At 32.8% G+C, this 18,396-nt stretch overlaps 1 protein-coding gene across 13 annotated transcripts in view; it reads right to left on the minus strand.

Moving 5' to 3' along the window:
* Nucleotides 1–18,396, minus strand: part of LOC128228845 (phosphorylase b kinase regulatory subunit alpha, liver isoform-like) — a 43,298-nt gene that overhangs the window by 17,259 nt on the left and 7,643 nt on the right. For 2 of the 13 annotated variants that reach the window (XM_052940364.1, XM_052940362.1), the window contains exons 12-19: nucleotides 17,719–17,853; nucleotides 16,976–17,085; nucleotides 15,798–15,942; nucleotides 12,183–12,347; nucleotides 9,036–9,200; nucleotides 6,510–6,572; nucleotides 3,244–3,279; nucleotides 2,498–2,539 (exon numbers count right to left, since the gene is read on the minus strand). In XM_052940364.1, the coding sequence (XP_052796324.1) occupies nucleotides 2,498–2,539; nucleotides 3,244–3,279; nucleotides 6,510–6,572; nucleotides 9,036–9,200; nucleotides 12,183–12,347; nucleotides 15,798–15,942; nucleotides 16,976–17,085; nucleotides 17,719–17,853 (861 nt within the window). Of the gene's footprint in view, nucleotides 1–2,497; nucleotides 2,540–3,243; nucleotides 3,280–6,509; nucleotides 6,573–8,191; nucleotides 8,252–8,271; nucleotides 8,332–8,794; nucleotides 8,813–9,035; nucleotides 9,201–12,182; nucleotides 12,348–13,962; nucleotides 14,108–15,797; nucleotides 15,943–16,975; nucleotides 17,086–17,718; nucleotides 17,854–18,396 lie in introns of all 13 variants that reach the window. The other 11 variants (XM_052940363.1, XM_052940367.1, XM_052940365.1 and 8 more) reach the window with 11 other exon arrangements.

An 18,396-nucleotide genomic window follows, 5' to 3' on the forward strand; every position in this document is an offset into this window, starting at 1 on the left:
TCTGCCCATGTGACATCGCCAAACAGATCCTGATTTAATCGTTTAGATATATAGCCTTTGACAAAAACAACTGCAATATATCCATGAAGTCATTGTTTGTTTGTTTTTTACTATATAATTTAGGGGATCCCGCATGCACACTGTTTAGCATAGAGCCATTTGTGCCAAACACTTAGAAAGTGATTATTTAATTTTGCTTTACTTAACAATTAATTCATGCTGGTTTGTGCCACGCTTAAATAATGATGGTTGAGTAAAGCAAAATAAACAATAGATATTACTAAGTATATCAACAAAAAATATTATAGAATGATGATTATTTTATTGTATGCTTGTTGATAAGACAGACTTACTTCAAGACAAATTCTATGGCTACAGGATTTTAAACAATTTTTTCTGTTAAAACATGTTTTACTGTCAGTGAAAAAGAAACAAAAAACAAATACACATAACTGGTTCCTGCAACTGAAAGATATTAATTGTATAACACCATCAAACCTCCAAGCTGACGAAAAACAAAAAGAAAACTCTTTGTATTATGAAAATAGGATATTCAATTTTACGAAAATGTGGATTTGTTATTAATGTTTATAACCTGTTAATATACAAATTGGTTTTTAACATATCTTACAAAGCATAGGAAAGTTATAATCATGGTTTCAAAACATACATAAATATGGTTTAATGTTTTGCTTAAACTAACATTCATAACTGTTGGTCAAAAATGCAAAGTTAGTTGCTAAGTTATGACATACTTATAAACGTAAGCAATACAATATTTAAGCAAAGTGCATTACTGCAGAGGCCTTCTATTACCCATCATATAATACCCCTGATACACTACTAAGCTATGATTTGTTGTGTACCGTGGGAGATTTGGCTAAGAAAATCTCGCAATGACAATTAAATAATGAGGCAGTTTCATTGGGTTTGCAAGGTACCAGAATGCTTTCCCATTTAAAAATATTCTGGTGAGCACCGGAATTGAACGGGGTCTGCCTTTTAATACAAAAATATATAAGTACAAAAATATTTTTTCAGTAGTCAAGACAACTTGGCCATGGAGGCTTCTAAAATCATACAAGGTAATTGATCAATATTTAATTGTAAAATGCAAATTCATTGGTAGAGTTGTCCCCCCTGCCTCATGCAAAATCCTCAAAATGAGATTTTTTCAGTCAATTGTCCCACAGTATGTATAAAGTGTTACAGAAGCAAGCACTGTGGTTGCCAATGCTGTCTATAACCTGAAAACACACCCACTGTGAATGTCTAAAGCTTGCAAAACACAGAGAAGTGGATTGAAAGGAAAGATAAAACTCAATTATCTGTCTTTATCAATATAATAATTGATACTCAAATTTCTACACAGTTCCCTGCAATCAAAACTAAACCAAAATAAAGTTTGGGACACACTATTCGTACGTGTACACAAAGCCCACCTGTAGAGCTTTATGTAGAAGTTGGCCTTTTAATATAGACATTTATAAAATCCCTTTATCCAAGCAAACTAAAAGGCTCACCAACTTTGTCTTACATCAACAGCTTTTTTCGACAATAAGTAGTTTCAATATCAGTTAACATTGTCCGAGGCTACCCCCGTACTCATACATGTGTAACCACCATTTTTTACCAGGCTATCAACTACACACTTTTTCAAAGTACACATACCTGGATAATATTGCGCACAAAAAGTAGTCATGAATATCAAATTTACATGTACAAGTAATGTTTCCCATCCTCTCTCAAGTTTGGTCTTTTAAGACAACAGAATTTCTAGAGTCTGCATCTATGCATTGCATATAACCCAAAAATTGCACTCCAAAGCTACAGATAAAGGTCATTTAATAACTGGCATAAATGCACTTTAAAATGCACTAATTACTTCATCAAATCAAAGTGTTCATATCAGTACAAAAACAAATTGTTATAAGGATGTATCATAACTTTAATCAATTAACGACCGATCTGGAACAACTGTTTTGACCAAATTGAACATGGCCGCTATTAAACCAGTGTAGAGTCATTTCAACTCCTACATAGTGGTTTTCCTTCACGAGTGTTGTGTTTTATAATGCAAAGGGAAGTAAGTGATGTAATGAGTTTTTAACAGATTAAATTCTGCGTTTAGGATGAAGCCTATCATGTATATACAATACATACACAATACACTTAAAAAACTTCCATAAGGGTGTACAATACATTTTAAGAAAAAAAAATATGTGTAGCTTTGGCATTCCAAATAAAGTGTGATCACTTTCAAAACTCTCACTCAGGTCCAGGACCTTATCAAGACTATTACATATATGTCTATAAATAAAATGTTGCCAAATATCCTTGACCCAAAATCTACAATCAAACAACAAGTTCAAATAGTATTTGACTAGTTTGACAATGGAAGGTCAAACTAATCATACCAGTCAAAAAGAAGTTGAAAGTAAAGAAAGAAAATACTACCAGTATTCTCTGGCAAGCCTTAACTTCTAAAAAGACATACCCTGGATAATGCTAGTCACACCTTTTCTCCTAATTCTCTGTGCTAAGAGAAGAATTGCACAAGTTACAATTGAATATGCCATACATAGCACATCACAGAAAAGTAGTTACATGCAGCGTATGAGTTTGTTTTCAAAAAATGTACATTCATTGTTTGACCATATACACTAATATTTGATGTCATAACTGCATTAATCATTATTAAGTTTGATATATATAAAAAAAAACTTATAGAGATAAACTGAGGGAAAATACAATAAGAAATTTAAATATTCCATTGAAATTAAAATTCAAAATAATAAAGAATATGAAGACAGAAAAGCAAACTCTTCATTATGAATAAAACCTGTATATGGGTCTGAAATTTGGGGATGAAAAGATGCAAACTAATCAAAAGAAATCATACATATAACCCTTTTGAACCATTTGAAACCATTTTGGCTAATATCTTTATGTTCATCATAACATGAATTCATGTCAAGGAAAACACTAAATAAAGAGGTATATCAAGGGTTATTTGTTGTACACGCCTACAATAGATATATCAACAAATAAAAACATACATGTTACCAGCACATCAAAATATTGACTGACACACAGTTTGAATCACAGTGTTCATTACAGTGATTTAAAAAAACGGAACACACTGTTTAGTTAATTTGACAGTTAGTAGTTTTTTTGTGACTAAAAATTTCTTTAATGCTGGATCTATCCTAGGTATGTTAATACTTGTAACTTTTTCATTACCTCCAGCTTCAAGTTTCTTTATAGCTAAACCCAATGCTAAAACAATAATAACAGACAAACATGAACATTGATACTCAGATATGAAAAAGACATGTAGATAGAACACACAGAAGGTTTTAATAGAATGTTTTTAAAGAAATTTTGCACAACTTTATATAGCACAAAACTTTGATACTAATGCAACAATCCAATAAAACATTAATACCCAGAACTGCATGGAGTAAAAGCTGAATTCAAACCCTGCTTTCATATCAACAAAGTTGTGCAAAGTTATCAGAAAGATCAGAATGCATATGAAAAAGAACAGAACAGATTTATACATATTTGTGACAAGACAAATTAAAACTAAGGCAATAAAAGTGTGGTTATAAGGTCTAAAAAAATTGTTTCGGGTAATCTAACCCTACCTAATAAAAGCCACCAACCGTAGAATTTTTCTTTTCAAGAAAAACAAAACAAATAAAAAGGATATTCCCACCATAAACAATTCTTTTTTAAAACATAAACTGTCATTAATTTTTGAAATAATAAAGCTCCATAACAACAGCAATAAATATGAGAAACATTTGCAAGAAACAGTCAATGTAATTAGGCTTTTGGATGAACAAGCCCGAATTCTTATACTTTTGCTTGGCATCAAACTTTTGAACAAGCCCTGCTATTTGAAAATCAGAATTCGAGCAAGTCCTGAAGACATTTTACCAGTGCAGGGCTTGCAGGCTTGTGTAAATTTTGACCACTGAAGAAATAGTGCAAGAAAGTAATTTTGACATAAAGTTCAATTGAACAAAAACTACCTACCCTACCCTTTCTAGTAATTTTGCGGGTGTTACCATAAACAAACATTTTTTTAAGCCAAACTACTGTCTTTAGTTGTCACTGCAACACAGCAAAGAAAAATGGACCTTGTTTGTTCTCATCACAGAGGGAATGTAAATGAAAATATAATACAATTAGTCAACAAGAAAAGAAAAAAAAATCTGACAGGAAAACCTCATGTTGTATTTTAGTAAGGACTTGAATTAATATTAAAGCATTTTAGTATGGAAGTAGGGCTTGAAGTGTATGTCCATGTATTCAATTATTTTGAGGACAGGCAAACTCTTACTGCAACAGCTATCAACACACTGAGAAAATCTTTTTCAAACAACAACAAAAAGACCAGCAAAAAGAATCTAAAAGAATCTACAATACATATGTAGCTCCATTTTCCATGTTGTGTTTTTAAAGTCCTAATATTGTCTTCACAGATTGCTATGATTATAAAAAGAAGCATATAAATAACTATATATATATATATATTATATTATATATATATTTATATAATTCACCTACAATACGGTGAAGTACACAGTAATTAATATATAATTGCTAATTCATTTTTTCTAAAACACACAAGTGCCCCAAAAAACATTATTTTTACCATAAAATGCTACTGGTATGTATCTTTAGGATATGGCCATACATTAATAATTAGACGTTAATATTCATACTTTTGAGGCAAGAAAGTGCAAATATAACCACTTCAAGGCCTTTCACATTTATTCAGATTCAAAAGTACATAAACTTCTTATGCTAAAATAAACAGATGCAAATTAATAAAAAGTATATACCAGTAATACTAACGTAAAAAAAATTAACAAAGAAAAAGCTATCAACTTTTAAAAGATAGTTGAAAATAAAACATGTAATATTTAACAGGAACAAATTCAACATATTTTTTGTCTACCTGGAATCGAGGACATAGATTTGCAAATCTCTGAAACTGAATAATTGCGACTGCTCTCACCACCAAGTTATTTTCAATATAAAGAATTAAGCTTTGTTTTAGTAGCTGTCTTAATAGGTGGTACACATCTAATACTCTGTATAAAACAGAAAAGTCACAGTTACAATAAAAGGGAAAACAATTTCAGAAAATCATAGAAAAAAAACAACATACATGACTGCTGGGACACAGACAGATGGAAACATACAAAATGGAAAACAATATATTCTAGCCAACAAAAATGAGGACAGGATTAGAGTTGTGTGACTTTTCATGGCATTTTTATTAATTAAAAATAGGAATTCAGCCAGGATAACAGAAACTGTTGAAGAATAATCCCTTGGATAGGAGTACATTAGTTTCTCCACATGTTAATATTTTGAACATTCAAATCAGAACAACGGGTCACTTTTAAAAGCTTTGTAGAGCTAAAACATGGTTCCAATTTACCATATATTTTTTTAAAAGATGTTTTATTTAGATCATTTTGTAAGCCAAGAAACACTACTGCCATCTACATGTTTAACAACTAAATCATTAAGAATATCTAAGCTATAAAAGCTCCATATGAAGCGAACAACAGTGTTAAAGGGACTAGACACTAATCGATACAATTGCAAAAACAGTGATTTTTTTTTGGAATTATTTTTACCGCCTGTGCCTTGCCAATTGGGAAAAAAAAATACTTTGGGAAAAATACAAAATCAGGCCACAATTGCTAATACAATGGTAAATATACATGTTCTTACTTGTTTATGCATACATTATGCACTGAAAGAGTAAGAATTGTCAAGTTTTTGTTAATATTTAAAGAAATTCATTGTTCTTTTTATTCATCAACGTAATAAAAAAAAAAGTACATTAATCAATTTGGGAAAAAAATATAAAATTTTGGGAAAAATGGACATTTTTTCACAAGGGAAAACAGTCTTTAGAAGGCAGTAAATTGCACCAAAAGAAATCACTGAGGAAAAATGAAAATTGCCAAAAACTTCATTAAAAATTATATAAGTGTGTACAACGTATTGAATTTTTCTTACTGATGTTGCTTACAACATATGCATCTTTCACAGTTTTTGCGAAGTTTTTCCAATTTGAAATTAACTTGGCTTGTCTGCCACATAAATCTCAGTATGTTTAAAAATAGCGTCTGTATATTTAACTGTACTGACATAAACAGATATGATGTGGGGAAACCATTATACGATATTTTTTAACGGGGAAACTCAGATGAGGCAGCAACATAAATGTTGCGTTTATTCTTTTAATCATGTAAATAGACCTTCGACAAGCTTGCATTGACAATCTTGCCTTGTTTTTAGGCAATACAAATAATATTTGCTGATTTTTGGACAGTCTCGTATCTTTAGTCCCTTTAAGCTTAAAATATTCTTCAAAAACTTTGTACTGAAAAACTCCTCTATAAAAATCCTGGCTAAATTCCTATAACCTGGTGTACCACTGAAGAACTCAACAGCCGACACAGCAGCTCGCATACCTGACTGTTCAGGTGATGTAGGTGTCATCAAAGCTCTGCGCTGCCGTAACTGAGCATGTATTGCTCGAGTAGGAGAGAGAATATATACATAGAGCAAGATGCAAGACATTGAAACATACTTGTACATACAGATGGCGATTATATTGGCATACACAGAAAATAAATATATATCGATGGCAACATTGAAATAACCATTAAATGCCAAAATGGTACTTTTCAGCAGAGACAAATAACTTAAATGTGAAAATCCTGTAAATGCCATTTTTGCACAATGTTGAGGGCTGGTGCAAAACTGATGTAACTATATGAATTTTATTCAAAATTGAATCCCCTCGGCCTGCAAGTATTGGGATTTCCTTCATTCAAAGCATTTGCCGCCTTTTATAACATGGTGATTTTTTTATAACATGGTGACTTTTTTATTGTCTTCCAGAATGGGTGTTTTCGCAAAAAGAATCTGAAAGTTAGCATATTCAAGAAAGTTAAATTAAGTTTTTGCACCAAAATGCATATACTGGTTCTTCATTCAGTGCCATCGATATGTAGCTTCTAGCAGGTAATTCAAGTATCACATACATGTATGTTAATTTGAGATCAAGTTTTATATATATTCTAAGAAACTTCTTTTTATGAAGATTTTAAGTTATTCGACTATTGCTTAATTTGGTCCAGAAAAATAAAAGCACTTTCTTTCGAAGTTTTTTTAAATGAATTTTAATGTTTTTAGTGTAATGAATATATGTGTAAACTTGAATCACGCGAACAGAATGACTCGACTAGCATGAATTTGCTGAGAAAGAATATATACATATAGAAATTATGAAAAAAATGCAAAATTAGTTTGCCTTTTTGTATTAAAGAATGCATTACCTGAAATAATTAGCAAAATACATTTAGAGTTAAGGTCCATGCCCAAGCCAATTGCAGCACCAATAGAATTCACATTTGACCATTTATAATGAATCTGACGCCAACAACCACCAAATTACCATTTAATCATTAGGTGACAATTAATTAGTTGCTAGATTTTCATCCCCACCTGCCCCAGTTCTTTTCTGACGCTCATTAAAATGACTCAAATTAAAATATTGAACTAGGGTCTGCATTTGCTTATCAGTTCAACACTGTCACGGAATGGCGTTTATTTATACCCATGGTGTCGATGTATAACATTTACAGGTAAAAAAAAAGGGGTATCATTTTCATGCTTTATCTAGAAACACATGTTTATGGTCCATTATGCAAAAAGAAAGAGCATAATTATATATTCAGCGCTGAAACAGTCATATAAGGAAAAAATAAATAAATAAAAATATGACACACCCCTCTCACATTTAAACAAAATTTGGATGAAAACTAGCAAATAATTTGTATTGGTCTTAATTGGTTTGCAAGCAGGCTAATATAGAGGCATTTGTGGCAACACTAAGTAATTTGTCATTCTTTTTTGCTTTATTAAACAAGTAATTTGGCAGATGGGCTGCACCAGTCTTATGCCGCATAAATGGTTTAATAAGCAAAAATGAATAATAACTATAACTTAGTGACATGTGACACATTCATTATTAATCCAAGCTCGACAATACCCAACTTACACTTTAGTACTGACCAATCACAAAGCGGAGGATGCTTAAGCCTTAAGATTATAGTGGCTTATTTTAGAAATTCCGTTATACTGTTACCCATTTTGCCCCACATGCGGCATGTGATAGTTTTCAATGATAAATCATCCTCCAAATCCGCTTCATAGAAAACATCATACTTTGTAACATATGTTCAGTGTAAGGCGTTCGGAATTCTGGATCACATCTCCATGATTGTGCTATTTTTTATGTAAAATATTAAGGTGGCCATCTTATGAAGGAGTGAACAAGAAAATATCGTAAGATGAAGTACCTCAGAATAACACCAGGGGCAGGTCCCGGATTTTACGTTAGAGGGGGCGTATCTTTTTACTTGTGACCCTCTCTCAGTTATTTGGTTTAAAGGTTGGCAGGTTTTATTGGGGGTAAACTCCCTCACTAATTTTAACAATTTCTAGTCTGACTTAGTGCATATTGGGCGTTTTTTTAATACTCTTTTTCTCCTATATTGAAATAAAAAAGTAAACTTGAATGATTTTACACCGCACATTTTTTTTATATGATTTAGTTCAGTACACTGTTTTCTAGATTATAATATCATCTTATACAATAGCATGCATATGAAGGCAATGAAACGATCAGCACTGAGCTCCTACCATTACCAATTGATAAATTGCAATTTCAGTCATTTCATATCATTACCTGGTAACCGGACGCAAACTTAATACAGTAAAACAAGAGAAAGTATAACCAAGGGCCACAAACTTAAATTTATAGATATAAATACATAACACACAAACAAGCATATAAACTTACTATAAAGAGAACAATCAGTTCATTATTTTCTAATAGCTTTTCTCTTTAATTTTTATACAAAGGGTATGACATCATATTAAACTAAATCGGAAATGACATCACCAAATTGTTACTAAATATAGCATACCTGGGACATCCTGGGCGTCCACAGTGATTGACCTTGATCTTCGCACTATGCCCCTCACAGAGCTAGATTTGTACGACTTCGAGGCTTTACGACCCATACTAAGCAGACGGGGTCGTGGGCTAGACCTCTTCAATACATCGCCTATGATGTCTAGAATCTGTGTGTCTGAGAAATATAGCAGAACATAATATTAATAGGCTATGACAGAATGATATATTATTCAAGTTGAATAAGACCAATAAACGAACAGATGTGACAACGCACATCAATCCTATATGGACCCCACTTCACCTTGTGAATCGGGAGTATAATTAAATCTGCCGACTCTACCGAGATAGACCAAGGCTATGACAATACTTAGACTTTTATCTTCGAAAAAAACAGACTAGATATTAAAAGATGAATTTTAGTTGTGGAACATATAGTTTCTTCAAAGCAGTTTAAATATCATTGACATATTTAATTGTACATGTATATCTAATTGTACATGTATATCTACAATCTCACAAAATTTCAAAGTTCTGTTATGAAAAAGGTGCCTATTTTAAATATGAGCAAGATAATGATGAAAGATTTATCCGGTTAAATGGTTGCAAATAGGAAGTGCTCATACCCATCCTTCCATGTTAAAAAGTGTCGATTTGATAATCCAAACTATATAAACATCAATCTAGTATAACAATCATATTTAAGTCTGGCTTCAACTATCACTGTTTAGGCTACAATTCATTCCCACCAATTGTAGTCGTGTCAGTCGTGGTGAGATGTTAAAGCTAGGATTCATTTCGACAGATTATAGTTGTGTGAATCTAGTGAGTTGTTTAGGCTATGATTAATTCAGACCAATTGAAGTCGTTTTATAAGTGGTAAGATGTTAATCATTAAGAGCTGCTAAGGCTATGATTCTGTCCAACCGAAATTAGTCGTGTTTTTTGTCGTTAGATGTAGTCATGTTAATTGTGGTGAGTCTTGGTGAATCATGTGCCATGGGCAATGTTTTAACATTCAGAAGAACAGTTACGATTGCTCTACAACAACAGTATGAACCAATGCCGACATAAAACAGATTATGAACCATTGTGATTCTATATGTATTAACTATGTATAATATAGTTTGCCACAATTGCATTCAGACCATGTCATGTTAATACACAATAACAGGCAATCACTTACAACCACTCATGTTTCTAGTAAGAGCTACAATCATCCAAGATTGCCTACAATGGTATACACACCGTACGAATGAGCCTGATTTTGAGTTATGAATGTCTGTTTAAAAAATGTAGCTCAACCACAATTTAAATTTTCATGGGGCTTCATGATTCACCAGGATCACCCACGTCTCATTAAGATTCATTTAGATTAGCAATGAATTTATTTGTATATAGATCAAGAATCACTCCAATTATCTAGACTTTCAAGTGCAATCGTAGCCCAAACTTTGAAAGTGAGAGCCAGGCATTAGTACCAGGGTATCTACAAAATGGTTGAAATAGGAAGTGCCTGTAGCCATTCTACAATCATCACTACTGTGTATTTAATAATCCTAAGTGAATGAGTTTTGATCTTGTTTCATAATGAAACATTTTATTACCTAGTAAGAAAACGACGCAACATCTATATATAAGGTGACTGTATGAAATACTGTTTTCCCAACCAAAATGCCAAAACATCGGATGATATGCAATGCAGAAGTGAATGACAAAGGCGGAAATCATTAACCATGATGTCACTACGTTTTGTTCAGTATACCAGTGCCATTTACCATGTGCAGAAAAGGAAGGATGATGGGTATATGTACAGAAGTCATCGAAATTAGACTTTTGAGTTATCAAGATGTTATTCTTGAAAAAAAATGCCAGAACCCTTGCAAATTTGTTTTTATGTAAAATTAAAAATGGGAACAACTTCTGCAGACAGTTTACTAGAGCCGGGCTTGCGGCATAACAAAAACAAGAAAGCCAGTGGCATATTCCAAAGCTCCTCTGTTATTTTACAGCTGCAAAACGGGGCATAACTAAACAACTATTGAAACCCAGAATTGTGCACCTTGCTAAACACATACATATTGTCTTTGGCAACATGTGTACCAAGATTCATCTAAATATCTTGGCAAGTTTTTGAGGTATGGCCAAGGTTCAGGATTTTTGAACAACCACACTGATACCAATAACGTTTCCAATCAGACTTATTTTTTCACCCAACCCAAATTTTGTTATTGCCTTTGTCTTTCAGTAGTTTCTTGTACTGTCAAGAGATGTTGTCTTCATACGGCCCTCTTGTTACCCCATCGACCCAATAAAAAAAACCAATCCAACCCTATTTGGGGTAGTGAAATTGGAAAGAAATAATCTATTTGTTTTTAGGCCTCAGCTAATTTCGACCACTAAAGGTGAGGTTAATGCAGTAGATGAACCATACTTGTGCCTATAAGCTCACAAGAACTAAGCGCTGAAATAATAGGCAGTACATATTTTACCATTTACTGGACAAAAGCAATGACAAATTTAAAAAACATTGAGAATACTGTAGATGATTCGATTTCATTATGTCCTGTTTTGGTGAATTTTGGTTTTGGCTAATTCCATGAGGTTTAAAATATGAGAAAGCACTATATAATCAACAGAAAACAACGAGAAAATTGAATATATATTTATACAAATATTTTCCTTTTTCAAATTGGAGAAAAGAAATAAACAAACACTCAGATAATTAGAAAAAAAAATCTCCAGTAGCTTAAAAACAATATCAAGAGTGTGGCAGGCTAAACACACATGCCCTATTGCATTTTTTTAGTCAAACAAGGGACATAACTCATTTATTCTTAAACACAGAGTTATGGGCCTTGCTATGCATGTTTTCATTGTCCCAAACTTCAATTTGTGTAAAAAGTTTCATTTGAACATCTTGTATTGTTTTTTAGTTATGGTCAAATGTCAATTTTTGGACAACAATGCCGACAATAGCGACAGTGACACCAAGGATATGAAAATTACTCAACCTTGTTTTTAAAAAGGGAATAGCAAATAAATCATGCGTATAAACATACATGGACTACAGCCAAACAAACTGAAGGGATCATGGCCAATGTCATATATCATTTTCCATCACAAATCCATTATCCAAGATATCTTTTATAAAACCCACCTGTGCCTGATTCTTCCGCATTCTGCACGAAGCTCAATTTCGTGACGCACGACGTCGACACAAAATCACTCAATTGTCCCAGATGGACTCTAGTGCCAGCAATGTAGCCACTCTGTAGCTTACGAATCGTTCCGATCAGCGAACTTGGAGGCTGCATATACTGGTCTAAAAAAAATAGTTCCATATTAAGAGAGGTCATATCCCTAGAATATTTATTTTACACATTTCAATCACTTAATATGATTTTTTTGATATATAAAACCATGGAATGGTTTAAGATCTCTCCAAGCTTAATCTTTAAAATTAACAGCAGTTAACATTGTTGTCTTTTCTGATTAAGTATGCAATCAATTTGAAAACAATGAAATTACAGCCGAATATCTCTAAAATGTCAGAAGTGATTATTTGAATGTATGGATCTTATTTTGACAGAAGAACATATTAACAGATATGTGTGAGGAGGCATGCATAAATACGAAAGCCAAAACATATAATAATAAAAACATTCTTCCATATTCATGCAAACAATGATTTATACTACAAGCTTCAAAAGTCATAAAGAGCAAAAACAGAAAAAACTATTGCCCTGATATCGTAATTTGTGTAAAATACTAAGCTAGTAACTTAACAAATGATGCATTCAAAAGAGTGCCACTGGAAGGACACTAATCAGTGTTTACGTCAAACAAAAGGCCTAACTCAATAATTATTAAATAAGAGTTATGGGCCTTGCTGTACATAAGTGTATTGTCTCTGGCAACATGTATACCAAGTTTTGTTTGAAAATTTGTTACCTTTTTTTAGCCAATGTTAAAGATTTGCATACATAGCCACCGCAGCAGAAGACATTGACATCAAGTGTATGACAAAACCTCAACTTTGATTATATACCCATCATGAATCCACACGCAATACATATCTCAAAATACTGGTGCTCCGGTGCAATACAACCCTATTCTACTCTGCTGATGTCAGTAAAGAAATAAGTTTGTCATTAAATGGCATTTATATGAAAAACAAAATACATTATGCCTTGTGAAATCTGAAGCTGCAAAAGTCCACTCCAGTCAAATACAACCTCCTGGATCAAAACTCAAAAGTACTTATAACCCTATTTTAATTCCGAAAACAGGCGAGCTAAAAATTGATTGGCACAAATGTACCTTAATGTTCACATCAATTCCTTCATCCTTCGCACTTTCATTTATACCCATAAGTACACAATTTAAAAGACAAAGCATTCATCTATCTATTTGAAATCAAAACTGACAAAAATTAAGCACACTCGATGAAACATATTGGGAGTTAACCACATACCAAATAATAAAATATGCAAGAAAATGAGAGGAATAAAAGCCAGCAACAACAGGGAAAATTGGAAACGCTATATTCTTTTCAGCTACCATGAAATCATTTATTTGTTTTGCTGTGGTCCATATTTCATGCTCTTTCTGCTTAGATTAATCGATTTTATCACCATCACATAAAAATAATATAAAATTCGCATTACTTAGCATTTAATTGTTATTGAAAAAGGTCATATTTCAGTATTCCAATATTGGATATAAATGGAAATAGAACCTGTAAAAAATAAATGATTTCATTCAATCTTCAAGAAAGTATTAAAATTGGTCAGAATTTAATAAGCATCACTGCAATTAGTACAGCCACTACACGCTTAAGGTACCCGAGATAAGATGCAAAAATGACATGGAATCACCAGGAACCAAAATTTCACATTATTTTTCTTCGGGTACCTTAAACCCCGTGATATTCTTACCAAGTAGAGTGGAATTTAGGCTTATAGCTAAAAGTGGTCGACCCATGCCTTTCCAACATTTTTTTATGAAGGAAACTTCAGACCGTAGAATATCGACCATATAATTGGCGTCAAGGGAAGTGTAAAATTGTTGAGAGTCCAAAAACTGTGAACGGTATAGAAAATTGTGGATTAAATGCAATGGATAATTTCACGATGCTATTGATTTTCAAAAAAATAAACCCCTTTTCATTTTCTCTGAATGTTTGGATGCTGGAAAAAAACTGAAAATCATCAATGAAAGAAAAGCATGGTACAATATAGCTGGGGACCAAACAAAGCAACAATTGAAGGCATTGAAAAATATATATGGCGCTTCCATAAATGAAATACTTTCATTTCCAGTACTTTAAGGGGCTTGACACCAGATGGTCCCAAAATCGGCAAATACAGTATTACCTCAAAACAAGCCTAGATTTTGTCAATGCCAGTTAGTAGGAGGCTGATTCATTTTACATGATTAAAACAGTAAACACAAGTACCATGTTGCTGTTTCATCTGTGTTTACCCTTAAAAAAAATGTACATAATGGTTTCCCAGTTTAAATCATATCTGTTTATGAGTACAGATAAATATAACAATGCTATTTTTAAACTTTTAAAATAGGGATTTACCTGGTAGACAACCCCAGTAAATTTAGAATTTTGGAAAAATCTACCAAAAACGCGGAAGATGCATGTGTCATCAGCGATGTGATACTTCAGTGGGTAAGATTAAGTGTTGTACCCAAAGATGTCAATTTTATGTAGTTTTTTGACAAAAATTTTTTTCCAATTGTATCATCTGGTGTCTAGCCCCTTTAAAATTTCTTTGAGTAGGCATGAAATTTATAAGTCTAATTTGAAATAATATCCCCATCCCGTATTGGGGGTATAAAAGAACAATCTTGGAAAAAGCCATTTCAAACTTTGTCTTCTGAGTGTAACTAGATATTTGTCAGTCTAATGGGTATTAAACATTGCACTGACAGGTATTTGAAATCATTCCAATAGGTAGACTTTGTTTGGTCACATTGATGACAGTAAACACTGCTTCATTTGGTTAGATATACGGATGATTTGTCCCATCCAATCACTGATACGGCTCAATTGTACAGCCAAGATCAGCTGACCATATTTTTCGGCTTAAAATACATAAATTTATGATTGATTGAAAAATGATTCAACATAGTTTTTTTAACCGACTGCCAATCTTAGCCATATGGTCTGTAAAACTGAATAGTTTTGTCAGCTAAAATGGTCTGTATGGCACGCCAATGATTTCCGCCGGCTGGACTTTATCAGAAATGAGCCATTTTGGCCGATGATCATTACGCACACAATCAAAAATATTTGTAAATGGGCCCAAAACATGAACAACGCTTAAATAGAAGCACTGAACATTAAAGCAATAACACAAAAGAAGCAGTATCTACTGCTTACTAAGCTTTGAAACTGCCAAAGCCGTAAGAAAATATGAAACCATGCAACATTAGGAGTATGGTGCAACATTGGGGAAAAAAAATTGCAAAAACCTGTCAATTGGTAGAAAATTCTACTTACTGTCGTTAAAAAAAGGATTAGCTATAATTTTGACACTGAACTGCAGTGGAAATGCAAAACAATAATTCAGAACAATAATATTTGTTGTAAAAAAGTGAAACTGAATTCAAAATGCAGTTGGAATTCATTTTTGTAAATTAATTTTTATTTTCTTAAAATTGTCAGGTTTTTATCATTTATGACCCGAAATGGTACACCATAGGTGAGTGTAGGCTAACACAAACTAGGGAACAAAACTTAAAAATCTGACCACACCTAACATGGTATTGTTCATAGGGCAGATAAACGTGGGCCGTCCCATCATACGCCAGTTTCGCGCCAGGTCATCCATATGGTTTTTCATGGTATCGACTAGAAAATCTATGTCCAAGGGCAGGTAAAATTGATGCTGATCAACAAACTGTAATATTGACACAATGGTGGTTAGTTTCTGCTGCAGTTCAAGACCCTAATAAAACCTGCTCACTTTGAATTATTTCATCATAGAAAAAATAAGCATGAAAACAATGATTAAATAAATATGCTAATGCAAATGTTAGGAAATAAAAATTAATGCACTTTAATTGAGAAATGAGTTTTGTGAAAAAATGAAATGGAAAGAATAATATTAAATCTTAACACATATCAGTAGGCAAGTAGTTCTCGGACAGTAGCATTTCTCGATATTTTTGCTTCATTTTAAGTCACATACCAAATGGCTGGTTATGAAGGTACCAACACTTTCACAGGTAAGTATTATTATTTTTTTTATTAACTACCAATAGCTGATCAACTTTTACAAATCACATTTTACTTCTGCTCGGAATTTCAAGCAAAAAAGTACCATAAAATGCATATTATATTTTTGAATTGAGGGAAGCAAATCTTACAGCACACCTTTTCTAGTTCATGCAGATGTCACTCCCCCTGCTACTAATATTTATCCGATGAACAAGGTTTGTCATAAGTGTAATGAAATATATATACTTTATTTGTATACTCTGCTGAACAAAGTTATCAAAGTTGTTTTAATGGCAAACTAATGCTTTGAAACTATTTTTTCTGGTTTAAATATTTAACATCTATCAAATTAAGAAAATGCAGTTTATATTTGAACATTTTATTTAGTTATTTTCTAAATTCAGGAAAATATCTCGAAAACAATCTTTCGGAGAACTACTTGACAACTGGTATAGAATGCATCTGAAAACTTTAATTATGCATTTTGAAAACATATGCATGTTAATGTATTTATATGTGACAGTATACGATATTCCTTTTTTTAAATTAAGTGACTCTACAAATTAAAATTGCATCTTCAATGTACAATGTTACTTCTATTTTATCATAATATATATTCTCATTATCATGAACACAAAGTATGAAAATGTTGACCTCTCAGATTTGTTTAGTTAACATACCGTATCAATGAAGAATATTACAACTTATCAAACCTGAGGTATGAAAGCCAGGATCTCATCCTGCAGAATGTACAGTTTGCTGGTTGCAAGGAGACCAATCTCACTTGATGGCCTACCTGTCAAACCCATACGCTTGTTCTTGCCTACAAACAAATTTATCATATTGTACAGTTTGTCAATAATTAAATCAGAGGTAATGAATCTGCGATATACTTGATATATAGCCATAGAAAATAGAATTGTGTATCAAACCTAGAATCGTGTATCAAAAGTAATTGACCACTGAATACCATGATGTTTCTTGAAGTAATTGCCTAGTTTATGGGGGAGAAGAGTAGGATTTCATCTGCCACCTTTGTGACCATCCACAGAACACCATATATAGGTACATATATTTCATGTTTCGCCTGGGACATGTTGTGCAGGCAGAGCACTATGCAGATTACTCGAAAAGAGTGCTATGGTGCTTATCTATGCAACAACTCATGTTTTTAATACGAGCTAGCAAAACTAAGCAGCATCTCCTGAAAGACATTGTAGATGAAAATCTTATATGTAACACCCCCTTAACAACAAGTGCGCCATGGGGCCAACACTTGTCTCTTATTTCCCATTTGAACAAGGGGCCTAACTCAAAAATCATTAAAGCTCTACATGTGCTTACAGTCTCTGGCAACATCTGTTCCAAATTTCAATCAAATGTCTTCAACCATTGACTGTCAGAACATGTTTTCTGTGTTCTGCCAGTAAAGCAAAGACACACTGTTGTAACTTACCTAGGAGGGAGTATATCTGACTGAGTACCCTTGCTGGGTAGACCTGTATAGGGGACACCTCACTCATTGTCTGTACATATATTCCCTGTGATGCTAGGAGGTTTTGCATTGTCACATCCTCCGCAACTATTACAACTGAAATGTACACAGATCTTCTCTTCATCTTTTAATTAGCTTATACTAATTAATATCCGATTGAATGTGAAAAACGAATAATAAACTGATATAAATCAGTACTTTTTGAGAGGCTAAGAGATCTGATATTGCCCCTGGTGGGGATCAAGCCAAAGACTTCTTCAGTGATGGGTGGAAACCTTAACCATTATACCACTCTCACCTTATGTTTTAGTGTTGCCATAACAATAACAAATACTGAGGTCTTGAGACAAATAATAGTTAATTTATGACTTTAAATAATTATAACAATAATTTTGAAATTCTGAAAGTCTATATTATTTCAACTCCTTACGACCTGAATGATGTCTTCAGTCTGAGTTTCACACTCAGACAGGCAAACTTTAAAATATAACAAAATATCTTTGAAATTTTGAATACATGCTTGTTATTTCTAACATGTACGCCATTTTCTGCCAGCAAAGCTAATTTAGAAGCAAACTCTCATTAAATTTTGCTGAATTGGGCCTGAAATGGGCACAGGCATTTTTCTAAGTACCTTAC

The sequence above is a fragment of the Mya arenaria genome, chromosome 3, assembly GCF_026914265.1.
Source record: "Mya arenaria isolate MELC-2E11 chromosome 3, ASM2691426v1".
Lineage (NCBI taxonomy): Eukaryota > Metazoa > Mollusca > Bivalvia > Myida > Myidae > Mya > Mya arenaria.